The sequence below is a fragment of the Lytechinus variegatus genome, chromosome 15 (assembly GCF_018143015.1).
Source record: "Lytechinus variegatus isolate NC3 chromosome 15, Lvar_3.0, whole genome shotgun sequence".
NCBI lineage: Eukaryota > Metazoa > Echinodermata > Echinoidea > Temnopleuroida > Toxopneustidae > Lytechinus > Lytechinus variegatus.
The window spans coordinates 27,679,867-27,696,432 of NC_054754.1; the positions used below are offsets into that span (position 1 = coordinate 27,679,867).

General features: G+C 35.9%; 1 protein-coding gene and 1 long non-coding RNA gene across 2 annotated transcripts; both read left to right on the plus strand.

Annotated features, from left to right (window-relative positions):
* The first annotated feature begins 25 nt into the window (after positions 1-25).
* On the plus strand, positions 26-9,482 carry LOC121428718 (mediator of RNA polymerase II transcription subunit 22-like). The gene is made up of 4 exons (XM_041625528.1): positions 26-290; positions 7,466-7,654; positions 8,471-8,551; positions 8,882-9,482. Exons 2-4 carry the CDS (start codon positions 7,508-7,510, stop codon positions 9,098-9,100), a joined length of 447 nt encoding a protein of 148 aa, XP_041481462.1. The 5' UTR covers positions 26-290; positions 7,466-7,507; the 3' UTR covers positions 9,101-9,482.
* Positions 9,483-9,851: 369 nt separating this feature from the next.
* LOC121428719 lies at positions 9,852-13,906 on the plus strand. The gene is made up of 2 exons (XR_005971824.1): positions 9,852-11,362; positions 12,133-13,906. It is a non-coding gene; the product is annotated as an uncharacterized LOC121428719 (long non-coding RNA).
* Positions 13,907-16,566: the final 2,660 nt, after the last annotated feature.

A 16,566-nucleotide genomic window follows, 5' to 3' on the forward strand; every position in this document is an offset into this window, starting at 1 on the left:
GAACTCGTCCACGAAGGCCGAGTTACAGAGGGGATGATTTGGAAGAGTACCCCATATATTATGAGACGAGGCCTCTATCACTATGCGCAATTTCTTATGCATGCAAATTAATAGGTTTTATCACGATCTTTTGTCTGAGATACTCGAATAGCACGTTAGGGAAATCGCAAGCAAAGAGGTAACGTCTGGAGTGGAGTCATAGTGGCCGGAGTGCAGAGAAGAAGTGGAGATCTTGTCTTGAACACTAAGTTAGCTATTTAGGAGGTCCGAGTGGTAAAGGCAAGCTTAAGGTATGTGACAAACCTTATCAGTAAAGGGATGGTTCAGGCTTGGACTTTGGAGATATTTAGATATAAAAAAATTTACTAGAAAGTAGATCTAAGACTAAGCAAAATTGGCAAAAATGCTGAAAATTTGATCAAAATCGGATAGGCCTAACTTTCATGACTTTGTTTTTTTTTGTTTTTTTTGGCTCCTGTTTATTGCCATTGGTTAACAAGGTGTCAAATTTTCCTCCCAGGTCATATCATGTAGGCCTAATTTAAAGAAGGGTAATGTTTAATATCATGAATATGGCTGGAACCATCACTTATCGACCTCCTACCTATAACAGAGCTACCAAAAAGTAGTACCAAGTCTCGCGCATTATGCGTGAGACTCGAGGCGCATTTTGGACTCTTGTTCATCCCCTCAAATCTCTGTCTCACACAACTATCACAGCCTATCCCCACATACATTGTACACAATGTCTGTGATCTCACTCAGATTCACAGAAAATCTCACGCATAGCTCATGTAGCTGGTCTTTGAACTTGGCATCTCTGCCTATATTCTAGACCAAAAGCTTCGGTCTCTGTTTTGTTGGTTGTTCAGCTGAACTTCGTTGGCTTCACTCACCAAATACAGAGACCGAAGTTCTAGCGCGATCTGTACAGGGGACTCAATGGCCATATGTTTATGTACTTAAGATCGGATAAAACGGGGAAGTGAATTTGCGCGACAGCCGAGGTAAGTCACTGTTTTTGTTCCTTTTAACTTCATTTTTCTCCGTTTTTTGGCAATTGATGCCAAGAGGGAATATAAATTTGCACTCTGGTCACTATAATTTTCGAAATTTTTATTCATTAAAGACAAAAATTGAAAAGCCCCGACGGGGGGATTTTGCATTGCAAGTCCCCTAATGGTGGCTGCACGATAGCGAGCCGTCTGTGTACGAGGAGAAATAAAAAAAAAAATGTTAAAAAACTCCTCGAAACAGACGGATGCCAGCTGTCTACCTATATTCCTAATTCGTATCTGCAAAAATATCAGTTTTACTACCGCCGGCATTAATCCTGATTCCTGGTCCACTCCATTCACTGCCGTTTATTTTGTCAACAGTGGCGGTGACTTCTTTCCCATTGACTATGTACACACACCGACACACGAGAAAGAATGAAGGGAAGAAAGAATAGAGGAAAGAAAAGAGATGAATGGAGAAGAAAGAAAGAAAAAAATGAATGGAATAAAGGTAAAAAGAACGAAAGAATAAAAGAAGGATGAAAGAAATAATAAAGGAAAGAAAAAAGATTGAAAAAGATTTAAAAATTGAGCAGATCAAATTCCCATGTTTTGATCGATCACTCCGAATCTATTCTATGATGGGGTGTCTGTCAGATCTTGGGACTGAAATTCCCAGTCTGGTAATAGATTTGGTTCTGTTTGAAACGAAAGTAGTTACCACTTGCAATAATCACACAATCATTCAATATCTATATGTAACATAAATTTAATTCAGAGCGACCAGCTCTATAAATGTACATAAAGTTAAAGAAATTGAACAATCAGAATTAAATCATGAATCACATGCATATCAACATAACATCAAACTGTATTTAGCAGTTAGCATCAGCATGAATTAACCTATACTGAATATTTTGCAATATGTATCTAATGAGAGTGATTTATTTATATTTAATCAAGGCCTAATAATTTGGCATCCAAACGTGACAAATATTTTTGGTTATTAATTCCACCAATTAGGTTTCATCAAAAGAGGGTTTACACTTGGATGAATACCTACACTGGACCGTAGTATATCTAATCTGGTTATAATTTATATAGTTCAGAATAAGGACCCCTTCGACATCGTCAATGACTATCGTTGGTCCGATGAATATAGTCGTCTAAGAGCGAGCTGCGGTGGCTTCGACGACGCGAAGTAAAGCGAGCGAACTTTCGACGAAAAGCCAGTCCAGATTCGCGGACGAAATGATGAGGGCTGAGAGCCACAGTACGAAGATTGCTACGATGAATCACAAGTCACGAACTCTGAGTTCGAGGATGAAGTACGAGCCCAGCTCGTCCAGTTCTTTTGAACAGTCGTGCCTGGTGAGATGAGGGCAGATGTGGTGGCTTTACCTGGCCCGTGCTGCCTGGATCCAGCCTGCCAACGATGGGGATTAAGACTCAGCTGTGCCTGCACTACACTGCCTGCACTACACAGCCTGCAACATTCACCCAAAGTAATGGCCTACGAGAACCACACCCTCACACTCCGAGTTAAGACCAAATGTGGAAGGGTCTTCCTCTCCCGAGAATCAAACGATTTCTGATTTGCTTTTACTCAAACACCACTCCATCTTGACTCTCACAAAGACAAAGTCATTAACATTCTCAATATTCCTCTGCTTTACTCTTCCACGCTGAACATATCCAATTAAAACTACTTGACTATCCAAGCTTTAATTTCACCTATTCAAAACTCCTATCTCAAACATTCTCAACAATCTTTTCCTCTCATACATAAAAACAAACATCTATAGAATTTTAGAGACCCATTGAACTTAACAAAATATATCAAGTTAAAAGACCCAATGCTCATGACCTAAGCTTGTCAAGAAGTCAAAGTAAAATTCTAATCCTTACACCCCAGCGGGTTTGATCACTTACTTAAAGATACAGTTGATTGACTCTGGGACTATGACAAGAGTCAACCACCCAAATTCCTATATACAAGCTGAATGGTTACTAGGGGTTAACACTAAATAGACTTACAGTCGCATTGTGACAGTGTCCAAACTTCACGGACTTTTCAAAAATATTCATCAGGCTTTACCAGGTCTTAAATTCATCCACGCGACGGCCAAGCCGTCAATGCATGCCCCTATAACTGGCAGTGATGCCCTTTAAAAAATGAACAATTCATGGCCAAAAACGCTGCGCCCTTTCAAACTGGCCGACGTGCCTGTTTTCAAAACCGGCTGTGAGCTTTCTCACTGTGAGATTGAAATTTACAAAGTTCTCCCACATTTCACAAGCAAAAATACAGAAGAGAGAGAAAAAAGTTAACAACTTCCCTCAATTCAAATTGCAAGCCAGTTTGCACTAAATTCTGTGATCTACATACAAACACACACACGGAAAGTCAACATACATACATGCACTAGCTGCTGCATGCATGTGGCATGGCCTCCTGCCTGTGTGTGGCAGGCATGCAAGATCACAGTGTTAGTTACTTTTGCAGACTATTGGAATCAGAGCGAACAATCTCAGTTTTTCCACCAAAATAATCACAAAATTGGAGGGAAATTTATTTTAAATGTATATGGATTCTCATATTACAGATTTGGTGATGTAATGGGAGGAGCCAGTTTTTTAGTTTGTCATTACTAGATCGGTTTAGTTGTTTTACCTTTTTTTTTTAGTCTTGTTATCGGTGGGAACTTGTAATGGGAGATCAGATCGAGAGATGCCTGTGTTTATGTGGTGCCGCGATGTTTCACCTAATTTTTAAGTTTGATGTTTCACTTTGAAATTTTATTCATTTCTAAAACATTTAGTTTTCTAACAATTTTAAAAATATATTCACAAAACAAATATCAGTAAGATTATTGTTAGATGATTACATTTTCTTTGTTTGCTTGAAGTTTGAACATTTTTTCCTTTTTCTTCCTTTCATTTTTTGTCTTACCTGCGAAGCAGAGTGAGACTATAGGCGCCGCTTTTCCGACGGCGGCGTCAACATCAAATCTTAACATGAGGTTAAGTTTTTAATGTGACATCATAACTTAGAAAGTATATGGACCTAGTTAATAAAACTTGGCCATAAGATTAATCAAGTATTAATGAACATCCTATCAGAGTTTCATGTCACATGACCAAGGTCAAAGGTCATTTAGGGTCAATGAACTTAGACCATGTTGGAGGAATCAACATCGAAATCTTTACCTGAGGTTAAGTTTTTGAAATGTCATCATAACTTAGAAAATATATGGACCTAGTTCATGAAACTTGTACATAAGGTTAATCAAGTATCACTGAACATCCTGCATGAGTTTCACGTCACATGACCAAGGTCAAAGGTCATTTAGGGTCAATGAACTTTGGCCGAATTGGGGATATCTGTTGAATTCCCATCATAACTTTGAAAGTTTATGGATCTGATTCATGAAACTTAGACATAATAGTAATCAAGCATCACTGAAAATTTTGTGCAAGTTTCAGGTCTCATGATTAAGGTCAAAGGTCATTTAGGGTCAATGAACTTTGGCCGAATCGGGGGTATCTGTTGAATTACCATCATAACTTTAAAAGTTTATTGGTCTAGTTCATTAAACTTGGACATTAGAGTAATCAAGTATCACTGAACATCCTGTGTGCGTTTCAGGTCACATGACCAAGGTCAAAGGTCAATGAACTTTGGCCGAATTGGGTGTATCTGTTGAATTACCATCATAACTTTGAAAGTTTATCGATCTGATTCATGAAACTTGTACATAAGAGTAATCAAGTATCACTGAACATCCTGTTTGAGTTTCAGGTCACATGATCAAGGTCAAAGGTCATGTAAGGTCAATGAACTTTGGCCATGTTGGGGTTTTTTGTTGAATAACCATCATATCTCTGTAAGTTTATTGGTCTAGTTCATAAAAAGTGGACATAAGAGTAACCATGTATCACTGAACATCTTGTGCGAGTTAGAGTAGTATTCAAAGTCAGCACTGCTGCTATATATTGAACCGCGTGATGCAGGTGAGACGGCCAGAGGCATTCCACTTGTTCTTTTCCTCATTCATTCTTTCATCTTTTTTTTGTACTCTATTTTTTTCCTTTTTTCTTTCTATTTTTTCTTTCTACATTTGTTTCAAAGAATAAATGAAACTTTTTTTTTTCCATCACTATTTCTTTCATCCTTCTTGCATTCCAACTCTCTTCCTTTTCTTTCTATTTTTTTCCTTTCTTGTATCTTTCTATTTCTTTCTTTCTTTATGATTATTTTCAGTGATTCCTTTTTTTGTCTCACCTGCGAAGCAAAGTGAGACTATAGGCGCCGCTTTTCCGACGGCGGCGGCGGCGGCGTCAACATCAAATCTTAACCTGAGGTTAAGTTTTTGAAATGACATCATAACTTAGAAAGTATATGGACCTAGTTCATGAAACTTGGCCATAAGGTTAATCAAGTATTACTGAACATCCTATTAGAGTTTCATGTCACATGACCAAGGTCAAAGGTCATTTAGGGTCAATGAACTTAGACCATGTTGGAGGAATCAACATCGAAATCTTAACCTGTGGTTAAGTTTTTGAAATGTCATCATAACTTAGAAAATATATGGACCTAGTTCATGAAACTTGGACATAAGGTTAATCAAGTATCACTGAACATCCTGCATGAGTTTCACGTCACATGACCAAGGTCAAAGGTCATTTAGGGTCAATGAACTTTGGCCGAATTGGGGATATCTGTTGAATTCCCATCATAACTTTGAAAGTTTATGGATCTGATTCATGAAACTTGGACATAATAGTAATCAAGCATCACTGAAAATTTTGTGCAAGTTTCAGGTCTCATGATTAAGGTCAAAGGTCATTTAGGGTCAATGAACTTTGGCCGAATCAGGGGTATCTGTTGAATTACCATCATAACTTTGATAGTTTATTGGTCTAGTTCATTAAACTTGGACATTAGAGTAATCAAGTATCACTGAACATCCTGTGCACGTTTCAGGTCACATGACCAAGGTCAAAGGTCAATGAACTTTGGCCTAATTGGGTGTATCTGTTGAATTACCATCATAACTTTGAAAGTTTATGGATCTGATTCATGAAACTTGTACATAAGAGTAATCAAGTATCACTGAATATCCTGTTTGAGTTTCAGGTCACATGATCAAGGTCAAAGGTCATGTAAGGTCAATGAACTTTGGCCATGTTGGGGTTTTTTGGTGAATCTCTGTAAGTTTATTGGTCTAGTTCATAAAAAGTGGACATAAGAGTAACCATGTATCACTGAACATCTTGTGCGAGTTAGAGTAGTATTCAAAGTCAGCACTGCTGCTATATTGAACCGCGTGATGCAGGTGAGACGGCCAGAGGCATTCCACTTGTTTATTATGTGCAATGGTCACAAAAGTACATGAAAATATATGAGAAAGGAAACAATTGAAATGGCATATCAACACACTAATGATGGTCATGACAGGCAAGATAAAATCAGTAGATGGCAGGTTCCAATTTTTTCTGACTTATGAATTTTGATTTTCATACAGATCGAGCATACTGATCTTAAACAAATAGGAGTAATGTCGAAAAATTTGTTAAACAAATTAAGATAAAATCAATTTGAAAGAAAAATACAATTGTACAAATACAATGTACATCAGTTCATGTTAAAAAGAGAGGAAAAGGGCAATGGCACATGTCCATAGAACAGCACTTCTTTCTTTTAAAGTGGCAAGATCTTGTTTTGAAAAAAAAATTGGGGGGGAAGTAAAATATATATTTGGGCAAGTATTTTCCAACTATTTTGAAATCACTTGGCCAACTGCGCAGTTCTTCAAAAAAGTTATGAAGCATCATCCTGTACAAGAATTGACATCTAAAAAAGGATACCTAAAAAGATTGGCCTTTGATGCCCTTCTTGGAAAAAGATTTTGGCCTTGGTGCCCTCTGTAGTGGCCTTGATGCCCTCCAAAATATGGGGTATTTCAAGGCCAAACTGGCCTTGCTCTAAAAATGACAAATTTGTTCACAAAATATTCACAATTTATACAAAACCAATTCAATAAACAGTTACCACATTGACGGCAAAATCCTGATCTTGAAATTTCAAGTATGTATTATGTCATAAGCTTGAATATGATAACGGACATGATAATTAAAGTTATCAGAAAGTTTAATTTCAGGTTACTGGGTCAAGGTCAAAGGTTATTTCAGATCAGTTAACTTGGATAAGAACTAATATTTTCTTCACTGTATTACAGTGTTTTTAAACACATTAAAAATGAAACTTAGAAGAAACTTAGATTTTTATTTGATATCATAAATAATAGAAAGCAAATACAAGCTTTTATTAAGTCAATCAGGTCAATGGTTGTTTGAGGTCAACAAACTTAGTATTTTATCATCAAATGAATGGATTTTTCTCCCTTTTCAAATTTACCACTACTGCTATAAATGTGTCAATTTCTTATTTTTTCAATCAGGATTCATTCTGAACTGTGTATGATAAAGCAGCTCAGTTCAAAATGTCTCTTGGACATGCTGGCCAGCAGCAACCACAGAGGGCGCTCACCCAAAGTAAAGACACCCAACTCAAGTCGTACAAGCGAAGACTTAAAGATGATGTATCGTCCATACTCGACAACTTTACAGAGATCCTAAAACTCGCCAAGGTGAGGTAGATTGATTGTATGAATTTTCTTCATTCAAAATTTTGGGTGCTGGGTGATCTTTCAGTTGCTTCTATTAAGTAGTGCCCAAATTACGAAGTGCCCGCACATGCTCATACAGATTGCAAATTTTAATGAGACTTATCACGGAATACATACAAAATCCCATCTCCTGATAGAGATACATGTTGCTTATGATTAATCAGAGTAAAAATGTGTCGTATTTTCCAATATTGATAAGCCTCCAAACAATTTCTTTCTCTTTGAATTATTAAAGGAAAAATAGACACATTATCAACATAAAGGAGTATCTGCCAGAAATAAGGGGTGATAATTTAGAAAGGATACCAAATTTGTTTATAATCAAAGCTAAGAATAATATTTTTAGCTTACATGTATGTCGAGAAAGTGAAAGTTTCATTCATGCACTGCCATAGATTTTAGAATATGAGACAAAGGAACGACAGATCACACTTGCAATGAATATTTTTGGGGGTTGGGGCATTGATAAGGTATACATACTCGGATATTTGTCCATCGCTATAGCTGCATAAAACCATGATATGGCTAATTTTAGCATATCCCAAGAAAAATTGTCAGTAATAGTCACTGTACATGTACCACTTTGGTCAGCTTCTGAAGGATAAGGAATGTAACGTGGGGATGAAGAGAAAATTCTCGGTAACACACATGTAGAGATTTCATTTTTATGAGCCTTTCCCCGGGATCCTCAAACACCTCGTGAAACCTAGAAAGATGGTTCCAAATCATGCTTCTATCCAGATATGTAAATTTGATGCTCTTTCTGTTGATGTTCAGGTGGAGGATGAAACACAGGTTGCAAGACAATCTCAGGGAGAGCAGGACCAGACTGAAATGCAAGTCAGAGCGGCTAACATTGTGAGTCTCAACAAGTTCATCCCTCATCAGCCATTGCTAAAATTTCTGTAATATTATGTTTTATAATAATAATAATAGGGATGATGATGGTGATGATGATCATGAGATGTTGATGAAGATGATGATGATAGATGATGATGATGATCATAATAGCAACAGCAACAAAACAACAATAATTGTTATTATTGTGCTTACATGCATGGAGTGCTTTAAATGTAGTTTCCCCCCCTCTGGTCATTTGCTCCTTCTCTGTTCCACACTACACATAATGTGCACAATCTTATCCCCCTGGGGAACAACCTATAATAGTTATGTTATCATCTCTCCTAGGTTCGAGCAGGGGAGTCTCTCATATCGTTGGTTGCAGACATCAAGCAGTTCCTCATCTTGAACGACTTTCCCCTGGCCAATGAGAACATCGAGAAGAGGGCTCGTTTCTTGAGCAACGTCCAAAACAACGTTGACTCAAAGATAATGCAGCTCCGGGATGAACTTTCAAATGACCTCTACGAGATAGAGGAAGAATACTACTCTTCGAAGTATAAATGATAAAATTGTCACCATCTCATTTAAAAACTAGTCTTCACCGATCATGCGAGTATACGTGAATGGACTGTTCATGCGCGACCTGTCGTGATCAGATTAAGCATCATCAAATACTTCTTGAATAACTATGCAGTGATTCATCATCTATGTGGGATCATCAAGGTTATGAATGATAGTGTCATCCATGACTGGTCTCCAGAGATGTTTTGCAGGATGCTTTGAAGATTATAGAATGGACCGTTGGCTACCTGTCATGATGTGACCATGCAGTGCCTAAAACAATGTCTCTGGAATATTGCAGCTTTTTCCAGAACTATACAATAATCTTTACGAGATTGAAGAGGACAAGATCATGCGAATATTGTAGTAATCTGATCAAGACCTAGGCTAAGAGGAAAAACTTATAACTCAGCTGCTTTTTTTTTTTAATTTATGTGGGTTTTGCAGCGCCATGCAGAAGAATTGACCCTTGGCTTTGATAGGCCCTGTGATAATATGAGTGAAGGAAAATGACAACCATTTCTTTTTCTTGTGTATCCTTTTATGGGGGAAGTTTACTCTGAAGAAAAGTTTGTTCTTGATATAGCAGAAAAATAAGATATTGGTTAAGGTCTGAGGAAGATTAAGGAAGATGTTGGAATTTAAAGTTGTGGATTTGTGACATCATAAATGAGCAGCTGCTCCATGTTAAATATAAATGCATAAATTTCAAAAAATTTTAATGGTTAATGGGGACTTATGTTTTCTTTTTAGAAATAGGTGTGAAATGATTTGTGTATTTATGTACTGAAGGTACAGTATAAACAAAAAAATTTCAATTTATATTTCACGTACAGACGGTACAGGTAACTCTGCCTAAGTCAACTTTCCATATGTGGTTATTCGCCCATTTATGAGACCAGATTATTCAAAACATGTTGGATATTCTAAGTCTTATTTTTCTTATAACCTAGTTCCTATCGTCATGATTGGTGCCACAATGGAAACGGTGGTCTTAATCGTGGGATAATCGTAATGATCATATCAGATCCTATAAGATAAGTCAAGGCAGTCGCATTTATGGCAAATTTTTTTTGTGAATGTTCAAAAAATTTACGGTATTCAGTTACAAAAGGAAAATGGTGGCATTCTTAATGGATCGCACGTCAGTGGGAACGCGGTACAAGTCAAACAGATTTCTGCAGTCCCTAAAGATTTGACCTGTATTGGAATGATCATACTTCAGCATTTTGATGTTCTGTCCCCTCCCTTTTTCTCTCTCTATTCTCTTTCTGTATTCTCTTTCTCTCCTCTTTCTGCCTCTGGTATGTATGTACAGAAATGAACATGTAATGTTTCACTGGCTCTCCATATTGTATTGACAAATTGAGTGAAAAGGAGGAAAATATTAAACAGAAATACACGTAAACTTTGATTTTAGGATTTTGTGATTTATTAATCGCTTTTGATACAAGACACAATAGTCCATGTCGTAAATTTGCCAGAATAAAACCTGGAACAAAGAATGTAAATGCTTTCTTTCTTTGCATTACTTTCAAAAAGATTCTGCATATATTCAAATGCAAGAAATACGTATTTGGAAATTTTTGTCACGATACAAGAATATGGTTGTCTGGCCGACAATGATTGCCAAATCATCCAATATTTTTCTTAAAAGGAATACATTCAATCAACGTGTTTGCTGATACCATTTGAAAATAATGATAGTATATTTGCTTCAAAATGCTTCATCATTGTTATAAAGATGAGTGCCAATATGCACATAATATGTAGCATGTAATCTCATTATTACACAGAAGCATGTCTCATGATATACCACATGACTAGGAATTTAAACGATCTTCGGTGGAACACCTAAAATTCTTTTACTAAACCAACAATTGAACTTGACTTTTTTTTTATTCTAGTCAGAAAGTGTAACAAATAAGTCTTCTTTCATTACTAGGCAGCATGGGTCCCAAATCAGAACTTTAAGGTATTATTTAAATCTGGTTTAATAATAACTATACATTTGCATTGGGCAATTTCTATACATAATCCACTGCGCATTACAATGTTATTATTACCCCGGCTAAAGTCATGCTGCCCACATGCGCTCTGGCCATTGAGGAATTTTTTCCTACCGGGTACCCATTTACCTCACCTGAGTGCACCGCGATGCGGGTTAATTTCTTTCTGACGGAAAACACGCCATGGATGGGAATCAAACCCACGTCCCTCAGATTGAAAGAAGAGACAAAACCACTAGATCACAACTTGTTACTGGTTTAACCCTAATTCTCCCGGGGGGGGGGGCCATAATGGCCCCCCCTCAACAATTTTCGCGATATATCTGCTGCGCGAAATTTTTTCACCTCGCAACTCACTGACTTTTTACATTCAAGTCTCGCGCAAATTTTGAGACCAAATTTGTGACGCCCGGGTACGCGGTTACGACATTACGCAACATTATGCAAGTGCATGTCAGACCCAAAATTGCTCATAAACGTGATTTCATGTACAAATCCAATGCAAATTGCGTATTTAGCCAAAATTCATTAAAGTATCATTATTTCTACTTTTACTGATTAAACTTAATTGATTTTGACTTGTTTATGATCAGAATTATGTCTGGAACAATTTCCATTGAAAAAACAATAAAAAACAAAAAGTAAAAAAACAAAGAAATACATAAGAAATTCATAAAACAATAAAATACTTAAGAAATTTATTTCCAAACCAAAGTTTTTTTTAATTACGATTGTTAAGAATGCTACAAAGAAAATTTTTACCAAAAATTAGCATTCTAGGAGCTTTATTTAGTGAATTAGACCAAAAAGTATGATTTATGCATAAATTAGCATAATTAATTCATATAAAATAAAATCTCATTATTTTGGAAAATTTTACCATACAGCCTTGTAGATTACATCGCACACTACCAGCGTGCAAATTTTTGCGTCGCTCGCGCGATCGGCGGCCGAGATCTTAAGGGGGGGCCATAATGGCCCCCCCCCCCGGGAATGACAAGAATCAAAATACCCCGGGAGATTTAGGGTTAAGCTGTATATTTCTATTATTCATAGGGCTTTTAGTGAAGACGACTTTTGGAAATAATGCTCATTTCCCCAAAAAGCCAACTGGAATGTCATCTGTAATTATATTTGGTTACCCATAATTATTGAGTTCAGAATATTTTTTCAGGTAAACTCTTAAGCTAGCCGTAATTACATCACCTTTTCATATCCAATTCAACCCCATGCATGTAGTATTTTTTTAGCAAATAAGCTACATTGAATTGTCACATCAAAAATATAAAATTACATTTTAATCAACTATTTTGTTTTCTTTTGGCCCATCAAACAACTGGTCATGGAAGTATAAGGTTTATTTTTTAACTCCTGGGCCCCAATGCATAGAAGTTACCATTGTGGTCTTTACCATCCAATGGTAACTTGCATGGAATCCTTGAGTTTGATTGGATGCTGATCATCGTTGCTGTGGTAGTTACCATTGGATTTTACAAAGGGGCCCAAGGTCAAAGATTATTTTGCTTATAGAAATACCACACAATACACTCTCCATTTTAAAATAAATAAATCTCTTGGACAAAATGTATATCATATCACATAAACCATATAAAAATACAATGACGTTGCACTGAAATTTGCGAAACAACACCGGTGTTTTAATTGCACAAAATTATGAAATTTAGTAGTATACAGATAGCACCGCTCCCATTACTTGTACATAAACATACAAGGTCTTGACAGATCTTGGGCCCCGTTTCATAAAGATTTACAACTAAGGTAACTTAACTACCATGGCAACCTTGATTGTGATTGTCTGCCGAGCCTCGTTATCATGGTAGTTGCAATAATGGTCAAGTTACTGTATAATAGTTGGGGGATGCAGCAAAACCGTACTTTGTCAATGTAAATAAATATTTATAGATTGCTTGTTATAGATGAGAATTAATTCCATCTTCGTAAAAGATCAACCAGTGGGGCGTTTCACATTTCATGCCTAGTTGCTTGTGTTATAAAAGGCATGACCGCATTGGTCAGATCATGCCAAGAGGACGCGCACTAAGTACTGCATACTAGCCAATAAGATTGCGCATTGCATATCATGTACACATCAACATTTAAGTGCCACTCTAAGTCATACTTAAATATGTGTGAAACACATCCTTAACATCAATGTGCCATAGAGCATGTTTGTGAGGGATTATAAATTTATAAATTAACATAATGAAGATAATGATGTTTTTCTCCCTGATGAAATGACATGATCACAATGAAAATCCACAAGAAATACGGTACATGGTATGCCAAAAGGGGGTTTCTCTAACATTTATAATATATGAGCTTAAGTTCAGATTACATGTATTCTGATTTTAATTGACATTCTTACTACCAGTACACATTAAATGCAAAGTATATATTTGTGTCAATTTCAAAGAAATTACATGTAAATCTTTTTTTATTATTATCAAAATGATATTTACCAAGGTAAAACTAAAAAAACAAACTTAGGGCTTGTATTTTTCCAGTTCTCTCTTCTGTTGTTTTTATAGAATCATCATGCATAAAATGATAAATTGCGTAACAAAACACCCTGACACAAAAGACCACATGTATGTGACAGACCAGAAGATGACTCGACAATTGGTTCTCATGGAAAAATTTGGAGTTTTTTTCATGTATAGCAATGGCAGTAGAGAGAAGTGGGTAAACTTTCGCTGGTAGACTCGCAAATTTTCCCATGAAAACAAACCCAAGTGATGTGCTACATGTGTTTGATGATAACTGAAAGATACATGTAAAAGGACCCACACAAAAATTTGAAATTTACAAGCATGCCACATGCAAAATGGAAATTTACAAGAGGTATTGTGAATCTTATTTTCCATCAACAGCAAATTTTCAATGGATAGATAGATCTTAGTAATTCATGATTTCTGTTGCAAGAGACTAGATGAATGTATTGCAAATAATTTTGTATGCAAGTAATTTTGTTTTCTATCTTTCTTTTCTTTGTAACTGAAGATTAAGAATTTAACTCTGTTGAATTACTATACCATATATTCTTAACAAGTTGAAACTGAATTGTTATATCTCGGCAGTCTCTAACATTCTTCTCTTTCTTTCCTTTCTTCCTTATTCTTACATTTTTATTTTTGTTTGCTTGGATGCAAAACAAGTAAAGGTGCTTCAACCAGTCAAGCTTATACCTTGTGTGTATGTTGCAACACCTTTGTATGCTCATTATTTACTTATGTAAATTGTGAACATGCATGAATAAATGAATAAATAAATTCAAAGAAATAAATGTTTGGTACTGCAAGATCGTAACATAGCCTTAAAAACTGACATACTGAATCTTTTCGATGTACACTCATCAGAGTAAAATTGCATGAATGACTCAAATGGTTAGAGCAAGACAACATATAATCGAACCGAGAGAGACAATGGACAATTGCAAGCAAAATTGATTTAAGATTGATTTTGGACTTGAAATTAATCAATATTTTTTGCATACAACTAATTTTATACATATGATAATCCCAAAGATGGTAATTATGACCTAGGCCCTCTTTCATTATACATGATATCAATCACAAATGACAAGTTGTCATTACGAGCAAGTGAAATTGTAGCATCTATCCATGAGAAAATCTGTTGAATATCGCTCTTACTACTGGTCGCAGGTTTTTTTAAATAAGACCCTTGCACCTTAATACCCTTTTTGTTATTTCATAACAGATCAACATAAAATGTGTATGCTTCTTTAGAAATGGATTGTATCATTTACTGGAACAAGGCTTTTTATGTGACTAGTGGTCACAACTCACTAATTTTAATCATGTAGTGGCACTAGTGTAAACTTACACCAAAAAATATACATGATTTTAGGCCAAAATGTATTCTGTATATTTCATTATTGAAAATGACATACAGTAATTTACTTAAAGAATGCCCATGGATATTTCAATAATAGGGTGAGGGTGGTGAGGTGGTAATACCAAAACAAAATGCAAAGACAACAGTTTGTAGCAACTTTGGTTTGAGATATATGTTACCGTCAGCTATAAAACATATCACAAGGAAGAATATTGACTATTGCAAGTGCTTTCACATTAACAAAAAGCAATGTGCAACTTGCTTAAATATTTGGCATGAACATATTTCCATTTCAAACAAATGACTTGCAATGATATGAAATTTTCCCTTACATACATTTGTTAAACATTACATGTAATTGTAATAAGAAATATGATATTTAAAGACATGGTTGAATTTCTTATATTCTCTGCAAAATAAATATTGTTGAAATTACACAAAGGAAGAGACGACAGATAATCAGCCAAAATAATTATGGAAAGCATGGCACTGAACAAAATATCTACCTGCACCAAACCATGCAAATGATAAACTTATTGCCATGGGTGGGGAAGGGGGTTGATTTTTCATATCATAAAGCTGCATTATTAAGAGCATTAAATTCAAACAGTAGATTCTGTTTCGAAGCGTTATTCAAATAGAAATTCATTCTAGTGTGGCCATAGCACTTCAAGGAACAGAAAACCCAATTACACATTGATCATGAATGCATTATCATTCAGAATCGCATACATTCGTAATTCCGAAGCTTCGTTATTCGAAGGTTCAGATATTCCGAAGGTTCGTTATTCCAAAGATATTCCAAACCCTTTTATGTTTTCGGATTAAGGAACATCAAGGTATAGGCAATTTACGTGTTTCGGAATTACGAAGTGTAACCATTCAGAATAACCAAGCATTTCAGGGTCTTCCAAGAACTGACCTAACAATAGGCCAATATCTTTGACTTTCAATGATCAAGTTGGACAAAATTAAAGGGGAATCCAACCCAACTAAAAACTTGTTTTTATAAGGAAAAGAAAAATCAGACAAGTTGATAGGTGAAAGTTTGAACAATATTGGACAAACAACAAGAAAGTTATGAATTTTTAAAAGTTGTAAATATTGGTAATCACTATACCCATGGAGACTTCAAATTGGCCGCATATGGGATGTCATAGTGATGTAAGGCAAGGACTACTCTTCCATGTACTCCAATACATAGTATGCCTAAAATGTCATTTTTCCCAAAAGTTTTATTTCAAATTATATTTTTCTTTCACGAGGACATACTACAATATACTACCTGGGTTATATTTAAATTACTGCCCCAGGGGAATGGGTACTTAGGAGAAAACCACAATTCCCTGATAATAAAGTACATGGCCTATGGGAAATTTGTCCTTGCCCCTTGTCATAATTTACTTACCCAGTTGCCAATTTGAAATATACATAGTATTAGTGATCTCAATTTTAAAGCAGCTATAACTTTCTTATTGCTTGTCCGATTTCTTTCAAACTTTCACCATTCTGTTTAATTTATTTTTCTCCTTCCCAACATAACATGTTATGGCCAAGGCTGGATTCCCCTTTAATATTGGGGCC

Bases quoted from the DNA above. Each gene is read 5' to 3' on its own strand.
- LOC121428718 (XM_041625528.1), top strand. From the start codon at position 7,508: ATGTCTCTTGGACATGCTGGCCAGCAGCAACCACAGAGGGCGCTCACC. The intron at 7,655-8,470 runs GTGAGGTAGATT...GTTGATGTTCAG, and splicing joins AGATCCTAAAACTCGCCAAG to GTGGAGGATGAAACACAGGT. The intron at 8,552-8,881 runs GTGAGTCTCAAC...CATCTCTCCTAG, and splicing joins AAGTCAGAGCGGCTAACATT to GTTCGAGCAGGGGAGTCTCT.